Here is a 17969-nt window from a genome sequence, read left to right on the forward strand (position 1 = left end):
AACTCACTCATAAAGACAATGATCTGATCAATCCTCCATTCTGAGCTGCAAAGGGACGTGGTGGAGAGGAAAACCTCGTCAAAACCAGGACCGGGAAACAAAACCATCTTCCTGGACCAGTCGGGGTGGGAAGGACGGGAAAGAGGGTTACCAAGCAGCACACGTCTCCCAGTGCATCGTGGGACACGTCTCCCAGTGCATCGTGGGACACGTCTCCCAGTGCATCGTGGGACACGTCTCCCAGTGCATCGTGGGACTAGTCTCCCAGTGCATCGTGGGACACGTCTCCCAGTGCATCGTGGGACACGTCTCCCAGTGCATCGTGGGACATGTCTCTGTGCATCGTGGGACACGTCTCCCAGTGCATCATGGGACACGTCTCCCAGTGCATCATGGGACACGTCTCCCAGTGCATCATGGGACATGTCTCCCAGTGCATTGTGGGACATGTCTCCCAGTGCATCATGGGACACGTCTCCCAGTGCATCGTGGGACACGTCTCCCAGTGCATCGTGGGACACGTCTCCCAGTGCATCGTGGGACTAGTCTCCCAGTGCATCGTGGGACTAGTCTCCCAGTGCATCGTGGGACACGTCTCCCAGTGCATCGTGGGACTAGTCTCCCAGTGCATCGTGGGACTAGTCTCCCAGTGCATCGTGGGACACGTCTCCCAGTGCATCGTGGGACACGTCTCCCAGTGCATCGTGGGACATGTCTCTGTGCATCGTGGGACACGTCTCCCAGTGCATCATGGGACACGTCTCCCAGTGCATCATGGGACACGTCTCCCAGTGCATCATGGGACATGTCTCCCAGTGCATTGTGGGACATGTCTCCCAGTGCATCATGGGACACGTCTCCCAGTGCATCGTGGGACACGTCTCCCAGTGCATCGTGGGACACGTCTCCCAGTGCATCGTGGGACTAGTCTCCCAGTGCATCGTGGGACTAGTCTCCCAGTGCATCGTGGGACACGTCTCCCAGTGCATCGTGGGACTAGTCTCCCAGTGCATCGTGGGACACGTCTCCCAGTGCATCGTGGGACACGTCTCCCAGTGCATCGTGGGACACGTCTCCCAGTGCATCGTGGGACACGTCTCCCAGTGCATCATGGGACACGTCTCTGTGCATCGTGGGACACGTCTCCCAGTGCATCATGGGACACGTCTCCCAGTGCATCATGGGACATGTCTCCCAGTGCATTGTGGGACATGTCTCCCAGTGCATCATGGGACACGTCTCCCAGTGCATCATGGGACATGTCTCCCAGTGCATTGTGGGACATGTCTCCCAGTGCATCATGGGACATGTCTCCCAGTGCATCATGGGACATGTCTCCCAGGGTATCATGGGACATGTCTCCCAGTGCTTCATGGGACATGTCTCCCAGTGCATCATGGGACATGTCTCCCAGGGTATCATGGGACATGTCTCCCAGTGCTTCATGGGACATGTCTCCCAGTGCATCATGGGACATGTCTCCCAGTGCTTCATGGGACATGTCTCCCAGTGCATCATGGGACATGTCTCCCAGTGCTTCATGGGACACAGCAGAAATAAACATGATTACAGCCTGGTACAAAAATCTTTTTTGCAGACCCACATAGAGACCTGCAGACTGTACCAGAGATCTGCAGACCCACACAGAGACCTGCAGACCCACACAGAGACCTGCAGACCCACACAGAGACCTGCAGACTGTACCAGAGACCTGCAGACCCACACAGAGACCTGCAGGCTGTACCAGAGACCTGCAGACCCACACAGAGACCTGCAGACCCACACAGAGACCTGCAGACTGTACCAGAGACCTGCAGACTGTACCAGAGACCTGCAGACACACACAGAGACCTGCAGACTGTACCAGAGACCTGCAGACCCACACAGAGACCTGCAGACTGTACCAGAGACCTGCAGACCCACACAGAGACCTGCAGACTGTACCAGAGACCTGCAGACCCACACAGAGACCTGCAGACCCACACAGAGACCTGCAGACTGTACCAGAGACCTGCAGACTGTACCAGAGACCTGCAGACACACACAGAGACCTGCAGACTGTACCAGAGACCTGCAGACACACACAGAGACCTGCAGACACACACAGAGACCTGCAGACACACACAGAGACCTGCAGACACACACAGAGACCTGCAGACACACACAGAGACCTGCAGACCCACACAGAGACCTGCAGGCTGAGACGTGGATCTGCTGATCCAGCAGCAGTTGAGGTTAATGACTTGTTGAGAAAACAGAAGCTTAAGTTAAGTCTAATCAGACCTGCAAGTGTGTGTGGAGGGGGGGGGGGGATCAGTCTTATTGATCATAAACAGAAAAAGCTTAAAAATGTTTATTTTTCATATTAATTTCCTTTCGATGTTAAAAGAATAAATGTTTTTAAAAAATATTTGATGTTTCCGTAAGAAGTAAAATGTTCCTGTTTGGACAGAGACAGTTTATGCTGCTAAAAGCTGTTAAAGGGTTCATTTCAGATTCTGTTCTGATCCACGTCCCAGTTTTAATAAAGTTTTTAAAAGGTTTGGTTAGTCAGACGTCATGTTCCCCATTTAGTTCTGTAGATTTTATTTTCATTTTATTTATTTATTGTCTGTCTGTTTTTTACCTGTACTGATGTTTGGGGCAGATAAGACTTTACTTCTGCTTCTTCTGTCTTTTAAATTTAACTTAAAGAAATGTTCAGATTTTAAAATATGTTCTGATTTATTGAAAAAAATGAATAACTAAAATAAGTAAATAAAATAAATATTGAGCAATAATCCATTTTCACCACAGTTTCAGTGTCTAGACAGCGTCTTCTACACATTACAATGTAAGAATGATGATGAAGATGAAGGCTATATAACGAATGTCATGTGACAGCTGTCTTATTCAGCTGCAGTGAAACAGAAGTCATTATTTTAACTAAAACTGCATCAACACCAACTTCCTGCTGCAAAGCAGCAACAATTCATCACAAAGCTGGACTACAAATCACTGTGTGTTGAAAATCAAGGTTTTTTTTTAATCTAATTTCAAATCAAATCAAAGAAACTTTATTTATCCCCGAGGGGAAATTCAAGTTTTGGTTTTGTTTTTTTTCTTCAAATTAAAGATACTTGCATAATTTCTCTGGAATTTGTAGTAGTACACAAGGTTTCTTACACGTTACTGGAAGCTGTTCTTACAGTAAACTTAGTTTTATCGAGGTCCGCTGAAATCATCAGGAAAGTTAAACTCTCCAGAGTTCGAGTCGGTAAGTGTGCAGAGTTGCTTCGCAGTGAAGCCAGCGGGTTGGATTTTCAGCGGGTGTGGTTCTGCTGCGGTCCAAACCCGGTAAACTCAGCAGGTTGTTCAGAGACCTCCTCACAGCTGTGATCCAGATCCTTCTGATCCTGGATCAGAGCTTCAGAGCAGCTCCTTGTCGCCTGAGGTGACAGCAGACACACTGATCCCAGGTCATCCTGAGCAGGCACCTCACGGTCACAGTGTCGCCTTTAAACGCTGATCTTTAACCTTTGACCCCAGCAGCAGCTCAGAGTGAGTCCACCGATTCTGGACCGCTGCCATCAGGATGAGCTGAGATCTGGTGACTGTGGAGGCCGTTGGAGGACAGTGAACTCATCGTCATGGTGGAGATGATGTGAGCTTTGTGACATGGTGCATCATCCTGCTGGAAGTTTCCATCAGAAGATGCTACACTGTGCTCAGAAAGGGATGGACATGGTCAGCAGCAGGACTCAGGTAGGCTGTGCTGGTTAAACCATGTCATACTGGTACTAATGGGACCAAACTGGGACCAGAAAACCTCCCCCCACCATTCCACCAGCAGCAGCCTTGATCCTGACGGCAGGATGGATCCACGTTGTCCTGATGTTTCCAGCAGATTCTGATCCTACCATGTGGATGTGGAGCTGAACTGGAGACTCATCAGACCAGCAACGTTTCTCCATCTTCTATTGTCCAGTTCTGGTGAGTCTGTGTGAATTGTAGCCTCAGTTTCCTGTTCTTACTGACAGGAGGGAACCCGCTGTGGTCTTCTGCTGCTGGAGACCATCTGCTTCCAGGCTGGACGTGTTGTGTGTTCAGACATGATGTTCTGGTTGGAACCAGTGCTGACTGGACTTCCTGTTGTCTTTCCATCATCTCCAACCAGTCTGTCCGTTCTCCTCTGACCTCTGACACCAAGCAGACGTTCTGGTCCAGACAACTGCTGCTCGCTGGATGTTTTCTCTTCTTCAGACCTTCTCTGGAAACTATTTGATTCATTTCAATTCAGCTTTTTTTTTAATAACGCCACTTCACAACAATGTCCTCTCAGGACAATTTACAGACACGTCGGTTTGTGCCAGTTCACGGCAAACTGGATAAGAAAAACCAGCTGATTACATCAAATCTTGACTTGAATCCAGTCCTCCATCCTGAGCTGCATGAGGCGACAGTGGGAAGGAAAAAACTTCCTTTTAACAGGAGGGAAAAACCTCCAGCAGAACCGGCTCAGTAAGGACAGTCTGCTGGACTGGTTGGGGTGGAGAGGACTGGAAAGAGTCTTGTGGTGGACAGGCCGTCTTGGTGGTGTACAGGCCGTCTTGGTGGTGGACAGGCCGTCTTGGTGGTGGACAGGCCATCTTGGTTGTGTACAGGCCATCTTGGTGGTGGACAGGCCGTCTTGGTGGTGGACAGGCCATCTTGGTGGTGTACAGGCCGTCTTGGTGGTGGACAGGCCGTCTTGGTGGTGTACAGGCCGTCTTGGTGGTGGACGGGCCATCTTGGTGGTGTACAGGCCGTCTTGGTGGTGTACAGGCCGTCTTGGTGGTGTACAGGCCGTCTTGGTGGTGGACAGGCCGTCTTGGTGGTAAACAGGCCGTCTTGGTGGTGTACAGGCCGTCTTGGTGGTGTGCAGGCCATCTTGGTGGTGGACAGGCCGTCTTAGTGGTGGACAGGCCGTCTTGGTGGTGGACAGGCCGTCTTGGTGGTGGACAGGCCGTCTTGGTGGTGGACAGACCGTCTTGGTGGTGGACAGGCCGTCTTGGTGGTGGACAGGCCATCTTGGTGGTGTACAGGCCGTCTTGGTGATGGACAGGCCGTCTTGGTGGTGGACAGGCCGTCTTGGTGGTGGACAGGCCATCTTGGTGGTGGACAGGCCATCTTGGTGGTGGACAGGCCGTCTTGGTGGTGGACAGGCCGTCTTGGTGGAGGACAGACCGTCTTGGTGATGGACAAGCCATCTTGGTGGTGTACAGGCCGTCTTGGTGGTGGACAGGCCATCTTGGTGGTGGACAGGCCATCCTGGTGGTGGACAGGCCATCTTGGTGGTGGACAGGCCGTCTTGGTGGTGGACAGGCCGTCTTGGTGGTGGACAGGCCATCTTGGTGGTGGACAGGCCGTCTTGGTGGTGGACAGACCGTCTTGGTGGTGGACAGGCCATCTTGGTGGTGGACAGGCCATCTTGGTGGTGGACAGGCCGTCTTGGTGGTGGACAGACCGTCTTGGTGGTGGACAGGCCATCTTGGTGGTGTCCACTCAAGTGGCAAAAATACCTTATGAATATACGAGAAAGCAGCCTTTAAATATAATCAAACAATGCAGACAAACAAACGATGCAGTATTCCTGCGATGGACTGGCGAGCTGTCCAGGGTGTACCCTGCCTGTCGCCCAAAGCCAGCTGGGATAGGTTCCGGCTTCCCTGTGACCCTGAATTGGATTAAGTGGTTCAGAAAATGAATGAATGAATGAATGAATGAATGATGCAGTATTCTTCTTATACTCTCCCTGTAACGTCACTAGACTGAAAACATGGCAAGAATATCATGATTAAGTCTTTTGAAACAAGTCATAAGAAGTTACTTTGTTAAACCTGCTTTTCTCTGCGCTGTGGAGAAGGACTTTCCTCTGACCACCATGGGGGTCTACGTAGCCAGAAAACCCAGAGCCTGAAGACCAGAGTCCAGAGGAGGTGGGAGTGCTGATTGAAGGTGTGGAGGTCCTCGCAGGCCTGCCAAGTATCACATGTGGATGTGTCGTGCGGTTTGGGTTGATCTCAGTTTGAGCTACGCACAAGTATGGAAGTCCACATTGGAAGCTTTCCAACAGATACTGCTGAACCGAGATGGTAAGAAGCTTGGTGTTTCGCCTCACCAGTGCATTATGTTGACCATTTGTTGGACACGTTACATTATTATTGCTGCACTTCCATTGGACATTGTTGAACCCAACAACCCAGAAGGTGCATTGTGAGAAACTGTATGAGATTACAGTAAAAAGTTGACAGTTTGCTCCTGTGAAGCACCTTTTAGCCCATGTTATGGATCAGCTGGAGACTTTTCAGTCATATTTGGGAAAGCAACTGAGATGGTTGTGAGTGAAAATCCCAGTAAATACTCAGACCAACAACCGTGCTGCGTTCACTGACTTCACCATCTGATGAATGACTTATTAATGCTTTTATTTGTTACTGCTGTTGTTTTTATTGATCAGAATTTATATGAGTAAAGATTAAGTCTTACTACTTTCATGTGGTTTGAAGTACGAGGACATTGGACGATTGGTTTTTTTCAGACTACCGCCACTTTTCTAAGTTCATGTTTTCATGGTTGTTGAAGATTCATCTGCATTGCAAATATTTATATAGTAAATTTCTTTAGATAGTCACATCATAAAAAAAGACAAATGGAAAAATAAGGTTACTTTTCCAACTCTGTGCATGGCCTAGACAATTTCCTTTCATGTAACAACAGTAAATCTATTGCAGATGCTTCAAGGTGACCGATCACTGTCCTTTAGTTGTGGATTATAAAACACATTAGTAGAAAATATGTTTAAAACAAAGTTTTCTAACATGGTATTGATTTGTTCAATATTTGTTATTACAAAAAAAAAAAGGCTTTTAATGTAAATTTATCTCAAATGAAGATAAATAATTTTTTCTGAGATAGAATCCGGCATCATTTCATTTAAGTTTCACGGCCCGCAAAGACAAGCGGACATTGTGCAGCCTTTCCATCATGTCAACAATCACACTGTATGTGTGGCCTTCGTTAAAATACTTAACAAGACAGTCTATTAAAATAACCTCTTCTCCCTCCACATCAGCGAGAAAACCCAAGCTGTGACCACAATCGCTTGAAATAAACTCCACAAAACGGGCAAAACATCTCTGCTTCGATTCTGCTACCAGTTTGTTTCCTGTTCACATGGTCTGGACCCACCCCACCACGATATCATTTCCAGGGCAAAACTTTGTAAAAGTGTTTTGGTAAACTTGTAAACTTGTATCGCGAAAATGTAAAAGTGTTTCACTGGATGTAATTTTATTTTGCACTTCCCAGCCACCATATTTATGTGACCAAGTAGATAATTGTAAATAATTGTAATTCATCACATATTAGGAAAATTTCCTTTTTATTTGCAGTATTGGATAAATTATATTTATAGTTTTGCATAAACTTTCTTAAGAACTTTACATAAATTTTATTAACAGCTTTACATAAAACCTATTTAGAGCATCACATTAACTTTATTAACTATGTTAGGTAAATTCCATGAGCAGTGTTACATTGATTCCATGTTGTTCATTCTTCATTCATTCATTTTCCAGAGTTGCGGGGAAGCTGGAGCCTATCCCAGCAGTCTCTGGGCGAAAAGCGGGGTACACCCTGGACAGCTCGGCAGTCCTTCGCAGGGCTGTTGTTCATTCTTCTCAGTTACATTTAATTAAATTACATAAATGTTATTTTCTGGTTAAGGTTACAGAAACATAATGTAGTTGGGTGGAAATTTGTAATTAAAATGTATAAACTTTAGTTGGACTAAGTTATTTTTTTTTCAGTGTAGGTGGCCACTGTGGGACATGAAGCATCCAAGGGTTGAAAGTCATTTCTTCCTCATCCTGAATGTGTTTAAACCGTAGACTGTAAATAAAAAGATGGGCGGAGCCTCCGTGACGTCATCCGTAGGTTTCTGAAGAGCTGAACTGAAGCTCAGTGGGCGGTTCCTACCATCACCATCTTGGATGGAGCATGCGTGTCGTCTCACCCAGAAAATACAAATATGGGCAAAGAGGTGGAGCTGAGGGGGGGTCTGTGAGCGTCATGGTGGATGATTGACATCGAGTGAACTCCGACCTTTCTGTAGCTAAGAGCTAACCCGGAGATAACAGGAGTTAACCAGCTAACGGAGGTAAGCAGGCTAAAGCTAAGTCCCGTTGTTAATCGGCTAAAAACCGCGATTGTTTTACGTTCTTCTTACTTAAAGCTGGAGATCCGGTACCTGTCAATCAAATGGACACGCCCAAAAAAATATGCCAAATTTTGAGATTAAATTACTTTAAAACGGATGAGTTAGAAAAAAATTCACTTCCCCCACAGTTGTGATGAAGGTAAACCTGATCTATTAAACCTAAAATGTTTTTTTCTACCAGACTGTAAACATTTTTATTTATGCTGTAAACATGTTTATTCCTGCTGTAAACATGTTTATTTCTGCTGTAAACATGTTTATTCCTGCTGTAAACATGTTTATTTCTGCTGTAAACATGTTTATTTCTACTGTAAACATGTTTATTCCTGCTGTAAACATGTTTATTTCTGCTGTAAACATGTTTATTTCTGCTGTAAACATTTTTATTACTGCTGTAAACATGTTTATTCCTGCTGTAAACATGTTTATTTCTGCTGTAAACATGTTTATTTCTACTGTAAACATGTTTATTCCTGCTGTAAACATGTTTATTTCTGCTGTAAACATGTTTATTTCTGCTGTAAACATTTTTATTACTGCTGTAAACATGTTTATTCCTGCTGTAAACATGTTTATTTCTGCTGTAAACATTTTTATTACTGCTGTAAACATGTTTATTCCTGCTGTAAACATGTTTATTTCTGCTGTAAACATGTTTATTTCTACTGTAAACATGTTTATTTCTGCTGTAAACTTGGTCTTTTTAACATGGGAGTCCATGGGGATTTGCTTTGGAGCCCCTAGTGGATGAAGGGGGAACTGCAGGTTTTGGCTTCACTTTTACCCACTGAAGGTTGGTTTGACGTCATGTATTGAGATGCCGCCATGTGATTGGCTGATTAGATATTAGTGTTAATTGAAGAGGTGGAGCTGATCATCCTGCTGTCACGACTCTGATGAGATGAAATGATGGTTTCTTACCAACTGATGATTCTTCTAGATCACCTGACTCATTAAAGATCCGACAGAGCATCAATCTGATTAATTCAGTTACTATGGAAACCAGCAACATCAGAGTCTGATGCCTAAGTGGTCTTCAAAACTGTCCTGACAGCAGAAAACATGGCGTTGCTGCAACTGGGGGTCACTTTATTTATCCTCAGGGGAAGGGGAGGGGAGGGGGGGGGCTTGGCGTGCGTGTGAGGCGCGTGTGTTCACGGCCAATGAGCTTGCAGCTTCTCGCTGCAGCGGTTGGCAGATTTGGCTTCATCCTCAGAGGCCACAAAAGAAATCTAATTAAAACTTACTGGAGCTCATTATGAGGCTGCAGGTGCACGCGGGCTGCCGGCAGTTAATCCCGCTCAATTAGCGCACGGCCCCGCGCACACCGACAATACTGGCGTCGGCATCCAGCGCGCGCCAAAGAAATCATCTTCATCGTAATAATAATAATAAGAATAAGAAGAATAATAATAAGAAGAAGAATGAGAGGAATGATGATGATAATGATGATGATAATGATGATGATGATGATGATGATGGTAAACAATGTTTTACTGTTTGTGAGGTTTTCAGTTTTAATGACAACAAATGTTTACAGCTCAGAGACGGTCAGAACAACCATAAACAACTATCAATACTACGGCTATACTACTACTACTACTACTACTACTACTACTAATAATAATAATAATAATAATAATAATAATAATAATAATAATAATAATAATAATACACAAACTGTCAGAATTTGGGTCATGGTCAGATTAGTGTCGCGGGAGGATAATCTTCTTCCTCCTTTTCTTCTTTTTTCCAGACTTTTCTGGCAGGAGTTTGTCTCTCCCAGTGTCCTCTGTGACGTGTCCATCCTCCGCACGTGCGGAGACAAGGCCGCTGCAGCTGAGCGCGTGCGGGTGTGAGAGGAGGAGGAGGAGGAAGGATTAATCAGAAACTAAATGGAGTCATAAAATGTTGCTGACAGAAAGTTCAGCTGAGTTTAGTTTCATTTTTCTACCGGATCAGTTTTTATTTTCATATAAATTTTCCTACATTTCTGGATGAAGTTTCCATGTTTCAGCTGGATCCCCTGACTTGGTTTTATTTTCTTTATTTAGTTGTAAATATGTAAATAAAGTTGCAACTAATTTCTTTATGAGATTCTGAAACGTGTTCACCGATATTTAAACTCTGCAGCCAAAATAAAATGTTTCTATTTAATTTATATTAACAAAAAATAAATATAAAAATTATTATGAGCTCTTCTTTTTCCTCAAACAAAAATAAATAATCTCTTGTTAATGATTGCTGATTCAGATGCGGGATTTCATTCAGAAAGTTGAAAAGTTCACGGGAAGTCCACCAAAGCAGAGACGCGCAGCTTTCCAGGAAAATAGTTAAAAGGAAAAACATTTCTGTGAGACAAACTGTTTAAACTATTACCTATTTGTTTATATTTTTTAAGGAAAGCTCTGATTAATGTTGAAATTATTTATATTTATAGGAAAAATGTCAAACTTTGCTACGTATTATAATGTCGCGTTATTTACCACGTTTAGAATAACGCGGTGCTTCAATAGACGATCTTTGTTTTGTTTCAACCTGCTGCTTCAAATAAAGTTTTTATTGATCAGAAGTATCGTGAACGCGCCCCGCGCCACAGAAAGGTTAACTGAGATAACTGAGGTGATTCAGACACAAACACGTTTGTTTGTTTTATAGAAACGTTATAATTTTATTTATTTAGTAGAAAAACAAAATTCAGTAAATAGAATAAAAATCTCTTTATGTACAAAATACAAATCATGTGACCAAACAAAATAAATAAAAACAACAATAATCTAACAGGAAGGAGGGGAATGAAGCGAGCGTGCGTGTGTGAATGTGTGTGTGGAGGGGGGTGAGAACAATGAACGGGGGGGGGGGAGCTCCTTTCAGTCCTTTGTTGAAGCTCAAACTCGATTTCCACGCTCAGTTTTCTGCTTCATCACTTTACAAATTGTAAAATTGACTTTTCACCTCCGAGAAGAAGCAGAGAGGAAGAGGAGGAGAAGCTGTAAACCTGACTGTAACCTGCAGACTGAGGGGGAGAGGGGGGCGAGGGGGGAGTGCAAAGGCTTTCAGAGAGGAGCGAAGTGGGGTTTCATCTCCTCTCAGCAGAGAAAGGAGCTCTGTAAGGCAAACTGCGGTTTCACGCGCTGTCTGTCACGTGTCTGCATGTCTGGGGCCTGTCAGTCCGCGGGGCCCCGGGGGGCCCTCAGAAGATGCCCGGCACGAAGCTGCGGAGGCCGAACAGCGCGTCCTGCTGCAGGTAGCCGTAGTCCTCCGGCGCGGCGGGGCTGCCCGGGCTGGAGGAGTACGCCGGGGACGAGGAGGACGAGGAGCCGCTGGAGCTCCAGGAGCAGGCGTCGCTGCCGGGGCTGGGGGCCTCCCCGAGGCGCGCGCCGCTCCTCCCCCCCTGCAGGTCTGCGATGCGGATGGTCTCGGACAGAGCCCAGATGTAGTTGTGCGCGAAGCGCAGAGTCTCGATCTTGGTGAGTTTGGTTTCGTCCGGGAAGGCGGGAAGGACGCCGCGCAGCGCGTCCAGCGCGTCGTTCAGGTTGTGCATGCGGTTCCGCTCCCGGTCGTTGGCCTTCAGCCGCCGGTTCTTCTTCACCACCTGCACGGTGGCGTCGCTGCGCGCGCGCCCTCTGCGCCGCTTCTTCTTCTGCTGCTCGGGCTCCGGCGACGCGGAGCGCACGCTCCCGCGGGAATCCTCGTCGTCGGTGTTGCAGAAGAAGTCGCAGCTGTTGCTGTCGATGTCGGAGTAGACGGAGTCCATGTTCCGGTTGGGTTCTGCGGGGAGAAGAGGGGAGCGGTGAGCACCTGCTGCTGACCGCAGCGCGCGCACTGTGGCGTTGTGATGCTGGGCAGAGCGCGTGAACTTACCTGAAGTGTGCAGAAGTTCTCAGAGCTCAGATCCAACAGCACCGTGGGTTCGGCACGCGACTGTCTGCTCCGGTTCAGCTCGTGCGAGCCGGTGAGCCTGGCACACGACTGGCCTCAGTCCGCTTATATACTGTGGATGGACAATGACCGCCCCCCCCCCCCCGCGCGCGCGCACATACACGCACACGCTGGATGAATGCTGCGGCAGGTCTGCCCCGTGCCGCCCGAGTTGCTCATTAACATAAAGAGCCGGCGGGGTCTGCGGGCCCCGCACGGAGAAGCGTGCCGGTAATCATGGCCAGCCAATCAGAGGAGGCAGCCGGCCACGCGAGCGACACGCACGGACCAGAACCCCCCCCTCCCCTCCCAACTCCTCCCCAAGACAGAAAAAAACCAAACCCACTTTTAGAGTTTCGACCAAAACATAAAAAAGAGAAGAAAGAAAGAAAGACTCAGTGAGACCCCCTGGAGCCCCCCCACCGGGCGGAGACACGCACCGGAGGATCCACCGTCCCTCCATCCATCCATCCATCCATCCCTCCACCCCTACATCCACCCCTACATCCATCCATCCATCCATCCATCCCTCCACCCATCCATCCATCCCTCCACCCCTACATCCATCCATCCATCCATCCATCCATCCATCCCTCCACCCCTACATCCATCCATCCATCCATCCATCCATCCATCCCTCCACCCCTACATCCATCCATCCATCCATCCATCCATCCATCCATCCATCCCTCCACCCATCCATCCATCCCTCCACCCCTACATCCATCCATCCATCCATCCATCCATCCCTCCATCCATCCAGCACACAGAAAGCTCATCCTCCAACACAAAGAAAACAACAAATGAAAAAAACACAAGTTCTTCATTACTGCGCGCGCGTGCGCGTGGGTTCGGCTCTCTTCATCATGAAGATGAAGTTCTGAGACTCAGGTCTCTGTTGAGGTTTTAAAGTTCTGCAGAACTTCCCAGAATCCGGATCAAAGGTTTTATCAGGGAGAGAAAAAACACCAGAGATGAAACAACCTGAACTTCCACAGGTCCACCAAAACACGCGCCACGCGCCACTGGGACCAGTTTCACCCCACGCGACACTGTGAAGAGGGAAAGTTTGGTTTCTGATGGACTCCACCTTGTTTTAGTTTTTTATTCTCTTCTTAATGACTCTACATCCTGACGCGCGCTTTAAATTCTCACCTTATTATACGCGTGTTATCGTGCACGCGTGTGAGATAAGAATAAAGTTATTTTTTATCAGATTCTGAAGGCAGAAACTTTTCTGTTTGCTGATCAGAGCTGCAGAGATGCTGAAGCAGCATCAGTTTCAGCTTCTGGTTTTTATTCTTATTCATCTTTTAGTCCAGATATTTATTCCACAGCTGATAATCTCTAAAATCTTCCGGTTAAATGTCAGATTTGATACTTAAAAACCTTCATACTTGGTTTTTTTTTTTTTTAAAACATGCATTTGTTTTAGTTGTAAAAAGGAAATAAAACTTAGTGAGAAACTTTCCTTGCGTCACGTGATCACTGCAGCCAATCACATGTCACGATGATGACGCGTTTTAATATTCTGCAGATTTTTCAGCATCATTTTATCACATTTATTATACTAGAATTATGTTTTATAATATTCATGTAAGGGTATTTGACTGATCCCAGTGTGTATTCTGAGTTTATTTTATCTTTTAAAAAGATTTTCTTCATCTTTATGTTTTAAATGTAATTTGTTTAATATTTACTGTAACTGTATAAACATTTATTATAAGTATTTCTGTTTATTAATTGTGTTTATATTTTATTTTGTCCTTGTAATTAAGATATGATTGCATATTAAATACTATTGTTGGTTTTTACATGGGAAAAAGTACTGATAAAAACTAAATAAATAGCTTATTAATGCGGAGGAAAATATACGCATCATCATCTCACCTTCATGTTAAAAGATGATTAAAAAAAAATTAAGTTTATTCAATGTTTTTTCAGTTACATGATTTTAGTTTTGGGAGTCTATTGGGGAGTAAATAAAAAGCTCTTTGTTGATGAAACATCATAATTCATAATAATTCTCCATCAGATAAACTGAAGCTTCGGCTCTTTCCCTTCCTGAAGTCAGCTTTTGGTCTTCAGGCTGCGGTAAACACACACACTCACACACACACACACACACAAACACACACACACATGCACAACACACACACTCTAAGTGTTTTTTAAAGACATCTTTATGAGACAGCCATACAATTTTCCATTAATTATTCTATTTATTCAGTTTGCAGCTCAGCGGAGGAAAAGCAGAGACCTGCAGAGTCTTTCTGCTACTTTATTCTGCAGGGAGGGGGTGTGTGGAAGGGGGGGGGGGGGCAGTCATTTATAAATAATTACACAATGTTTAGAGTCTTCAGGCATGTATAATATATCAAAGCGATTATAAGGTGAATTGTTCCATTGTGGCCGTCCGCCCTGCACTTCTTTTCACTCCTCTCCTGGTTTGTCCTCCATCCAAATTCAGCTCCTCTGGCCTTTTGTGCTGCTTTCTTTCTGCCTCAGCCACTCTATTGGCAACATTCTTATTCAAATCGGCCTCAGCAGGAACAAAACCAAAGCCAGGCTGCACACAAATCATCTCTGCCCCGGCTGCAGGGCCGGCACAAGCCTGGCCGAGGCCCCGACGGCCGGCCTGCAAATCCTAAATCCTGTTTCACTCTAAGAGGATCAACTGGACTTTAAAACTCACTCCAACACAAGGAACACTCTGGGCTGATTCTTCCCTGAAGTCCTGGTTTCAGAAAGACCTTCAGGGTGTCAGGTTTCAGGTCTGCACTGATCTGTGGACCCTTGTGTCGAGTTTAGGATGAGACAAAGAAAAAAGTGAGTTGTGGAAAGGCCGTTCCTCGGGTGGAGGAGGTCTGGACCGAAGAGTTGTGCTTTTATCAGCAAAGAAAGACAAACAGGGATTTTCCCCAGTTTTAAGAAATTCTCCCCCAAAAAATCCTTCAGATGTTCCTGTTCAGAAGAAACGAAAAACTCACAAAATGAAACTTTATTTAAACTTTACTTTTAGTTGCAAATGTATTCAACAGGACTGAGCAACACGGAGATTCAAAGTGCTTCACAGACACATTAAACAGCCTTTAAAACTAAAACAAAAGAAAAGGAGACAACTTCAGATCAAACTGTTAAAAACAAAAAGTTCCAGCAGGGAGTTTCCTCCAGACATGTGGAGGATAGAAGCTGAATGCAGCTTCTCCAGGTCTGCTTCCGACTCTGGGAACTGATGAAAGACCAGATCCAGATGACCTGACAGGTCTGGTGGCTTCATACTGGGTCTGGACGTCTCTGATGTATCACAGTCCTGAACCGTTCAGAGCAGCAACAGAACTTTAGTAGAAAACTTTGTTTTATTTTCCCTCAAACTGTTTTAATCTGCAGCAGATTTACAGACATGGAGTAGTCAGATCAGTTCTGAGCAGCTGATGTAGCTCTTCGCACAGGAGCTCGGTCCACACACTGCATTGTCATTGTGAGGTCAGATTGCGAAAGCGTGTTTAAGGGAACAGGAGACGTCATTTTTACACATGGATTGGCCGCCGCAGAGTCCAGACCTGAACCCCATTAAAATCTCTTGAGATGTGCTGGAAAAGTCCAACATGAAGAAATGATCCCAATTATTTTGGATGTTCCTGAAGATCTTCCTCCAAGACAAGAGGGAGGACGTCCCCCCTCCCCCATCCCAACAACTTAGCTAAAATAAATTCTAAAACAAAGAAAAACCAAGCGGACACCTCCAGCGGTTAAAAGTGAAGCCTATGCTGAAGTGCATAAAACTGCAGTTCCCCCTTCATCCACTAGGGGCTGCAAAACAGAGCGACTCTCCATAGACTCCCATGTTAAAAAGACTTCACAGCAGAAATAAACATGTTTACAGCAGAAATAAATATGGGAGAAGTAAGTAGTTATTTCTTAGTAAAATAAATAAAGAAGACGCAGACGACGTCTTCACTCCGTTTCACTTTTATTAAGAAGACCACGTCATCACTGTGCGTGCGCACGACACAATTCCCTGCTGGTGAAAAGCAATTGAGAATCCAATCATCAAACTCCTACTGAACTGTAAATATTTGAACACAATACTGACACCTTGTGTACTGTATTGACTGTTCCCAGTTGTTGCAATAATGAACAATGCAAATATAAAATATACATTTTTAACCTTTTAACTCCTGCAAATCCACTGTCAACTTTTCCAAATGTGCACAATATCTCAACTTCTTTAACAATCTGTAACCTGTCTCATTTACTGCCTGATAGAAAAAAAACATTTTAGGTTTAATAGGTCAGGTTTACCTTCATGACAACTGCAGGTGGAGTGAGGTTTTTTTTCTAACTCCTCCGTTTAGAAGTCATTTTATGTGAAATTTTGCATATTTAGGGGCGTATCCTTTTTATTGAAAGGTACCTGATATCCCGCTGAAAGAAGGCAGAATGTTGAATACCTACAGGTTTTAGCCAGTCAACAGCACGATTTAGCTTTACCCTGCTTACTTCTGTTAGCCGGTTAGCTCCTGTTAGCTCTAGGTTAGCTCAGTTAGCTCTTAGCTACAGGCAGGTCAGTGTTTGATAGATGTCAATCATCCACCATGACGCTCACAGCCCCCCTCTCAGCTCCACCTCTTTGCCCATTTCTGTATTTTCTGGGAGAGACGACACACATGACAGTGCCAAGATGGCGATGGTGGGAACCGGCCAATGAGCTTCAGTTCAGCTCTTCAAAAACCTACGGGTGATGTCACGGATTCTCCATCCATCTTTTATTTACAGTCTATGGTCCACATACGTGGCAGCTGTCATATTTGTTCCACCATTTTTATGGTGTGTCTGAATTACCAAAAAACTCCAGTACTATCTTGTTTGAAAGGAGCATTAAAAGCACCATAAAAGAAGACACAAGAACAATGCTGAATTAGTTACCTGCAGACAACTGGATCCAGTCACAGATGAAGACATGTTTATGTCTGGATGAATATTATACACCGACAGCCACATACATTCACAGCTGCGCTACAGATTTGAAGACATTTCTATGTCCATCTTTACCACTAGATGGCAGTAACTCTAACACACTCCACCTTTAAATACCAGCAGCAAAATGAAAATAAATACATTTCTGTGTATTTTAGGTAAAAATCTTTCTGATATAAAAGGGGTTTCTATTTGAAGAGAACATTTTAATCTGATTTCTAATGTGAAAAAAAACCCAAAAACCTCTTGGTTTGGTTTTTTTATGTCCAGTTTGAGGACCTGAGATTAAACCAACACATTTCAGGCATTTAAAGAAATGTTCAAATCAACACTTTGAAGTTGGTTTCTCTCCAAACAACATTAAAGATAAAACTTAGTTTGTTCATTGAAGTTATTTTTTCTTTAAGTTTATACCTTTTATTATTTTAAATATCTTAAAAAATCTGAAATACTATAATAATATTCAGGGTGGTTTTTTTTTAAAAGATAAACACAATTAAATAAAAATATTAAAAAAATATTTCTGTTTAGGAGCGCCGAAGTTTAACCTGTTAATTCCTTTTTGTTTGTTTGTTGTCTGTTTATGTGAATATGGCACATGTAAGCTTGCATTCTGGGAGCTTTAGGGGCTTAATGGAGTGTATCTCATCAACTCTTATTACATTTATTATTAACTTATTTACTTACTTATTTTATACCCTGGATTAGATATGTTTATATAACTCGTGTGTGTTTTAGGTGATTTACAGTTCATGCATCTTCTTCTGACTCGTCATCGTTACTCTGATGGAAACTTCTCTGGGACGTAAAAGTGTTTTCGTTCTGGTCG

General features: G+C 44.8%; 1 protein-coding gene across 1 annotated transcript; it reads right to left on the bottom strand.

Moving 5' to 3' along the window:
* Positions 1-11432: 11432 nt before the first annotated feature.
* On the bottom strand, positions 11433-11996 carry neurog1 (neurogenin 1; the record flags this gene model as incomplete). Its single annotated transcript, XM_079249608.1, has 1 exon — positions 11433-11996. One exon carries the CDS (start codon positions 11994-11996, stop codon positions 11433-11435), a length of 564 nt encoding a protein of 187 aa, XP_079105734.1.
* Positions 11997-17969: the final 5973 nt, after the last annotated feature.

Source organism: Telmatherina bonti (genome assembly GCF_933228915.1).
Source record: "Telmatherina bonti genome assembly, chromosome: 12".
NCBI classification, from domain to species: Eukaryota; Metazoa; Chordata; class Actinopteri; order Atheriniformes; family Telmatherinidae; genus Telmatherina; species Telmatherina bonti.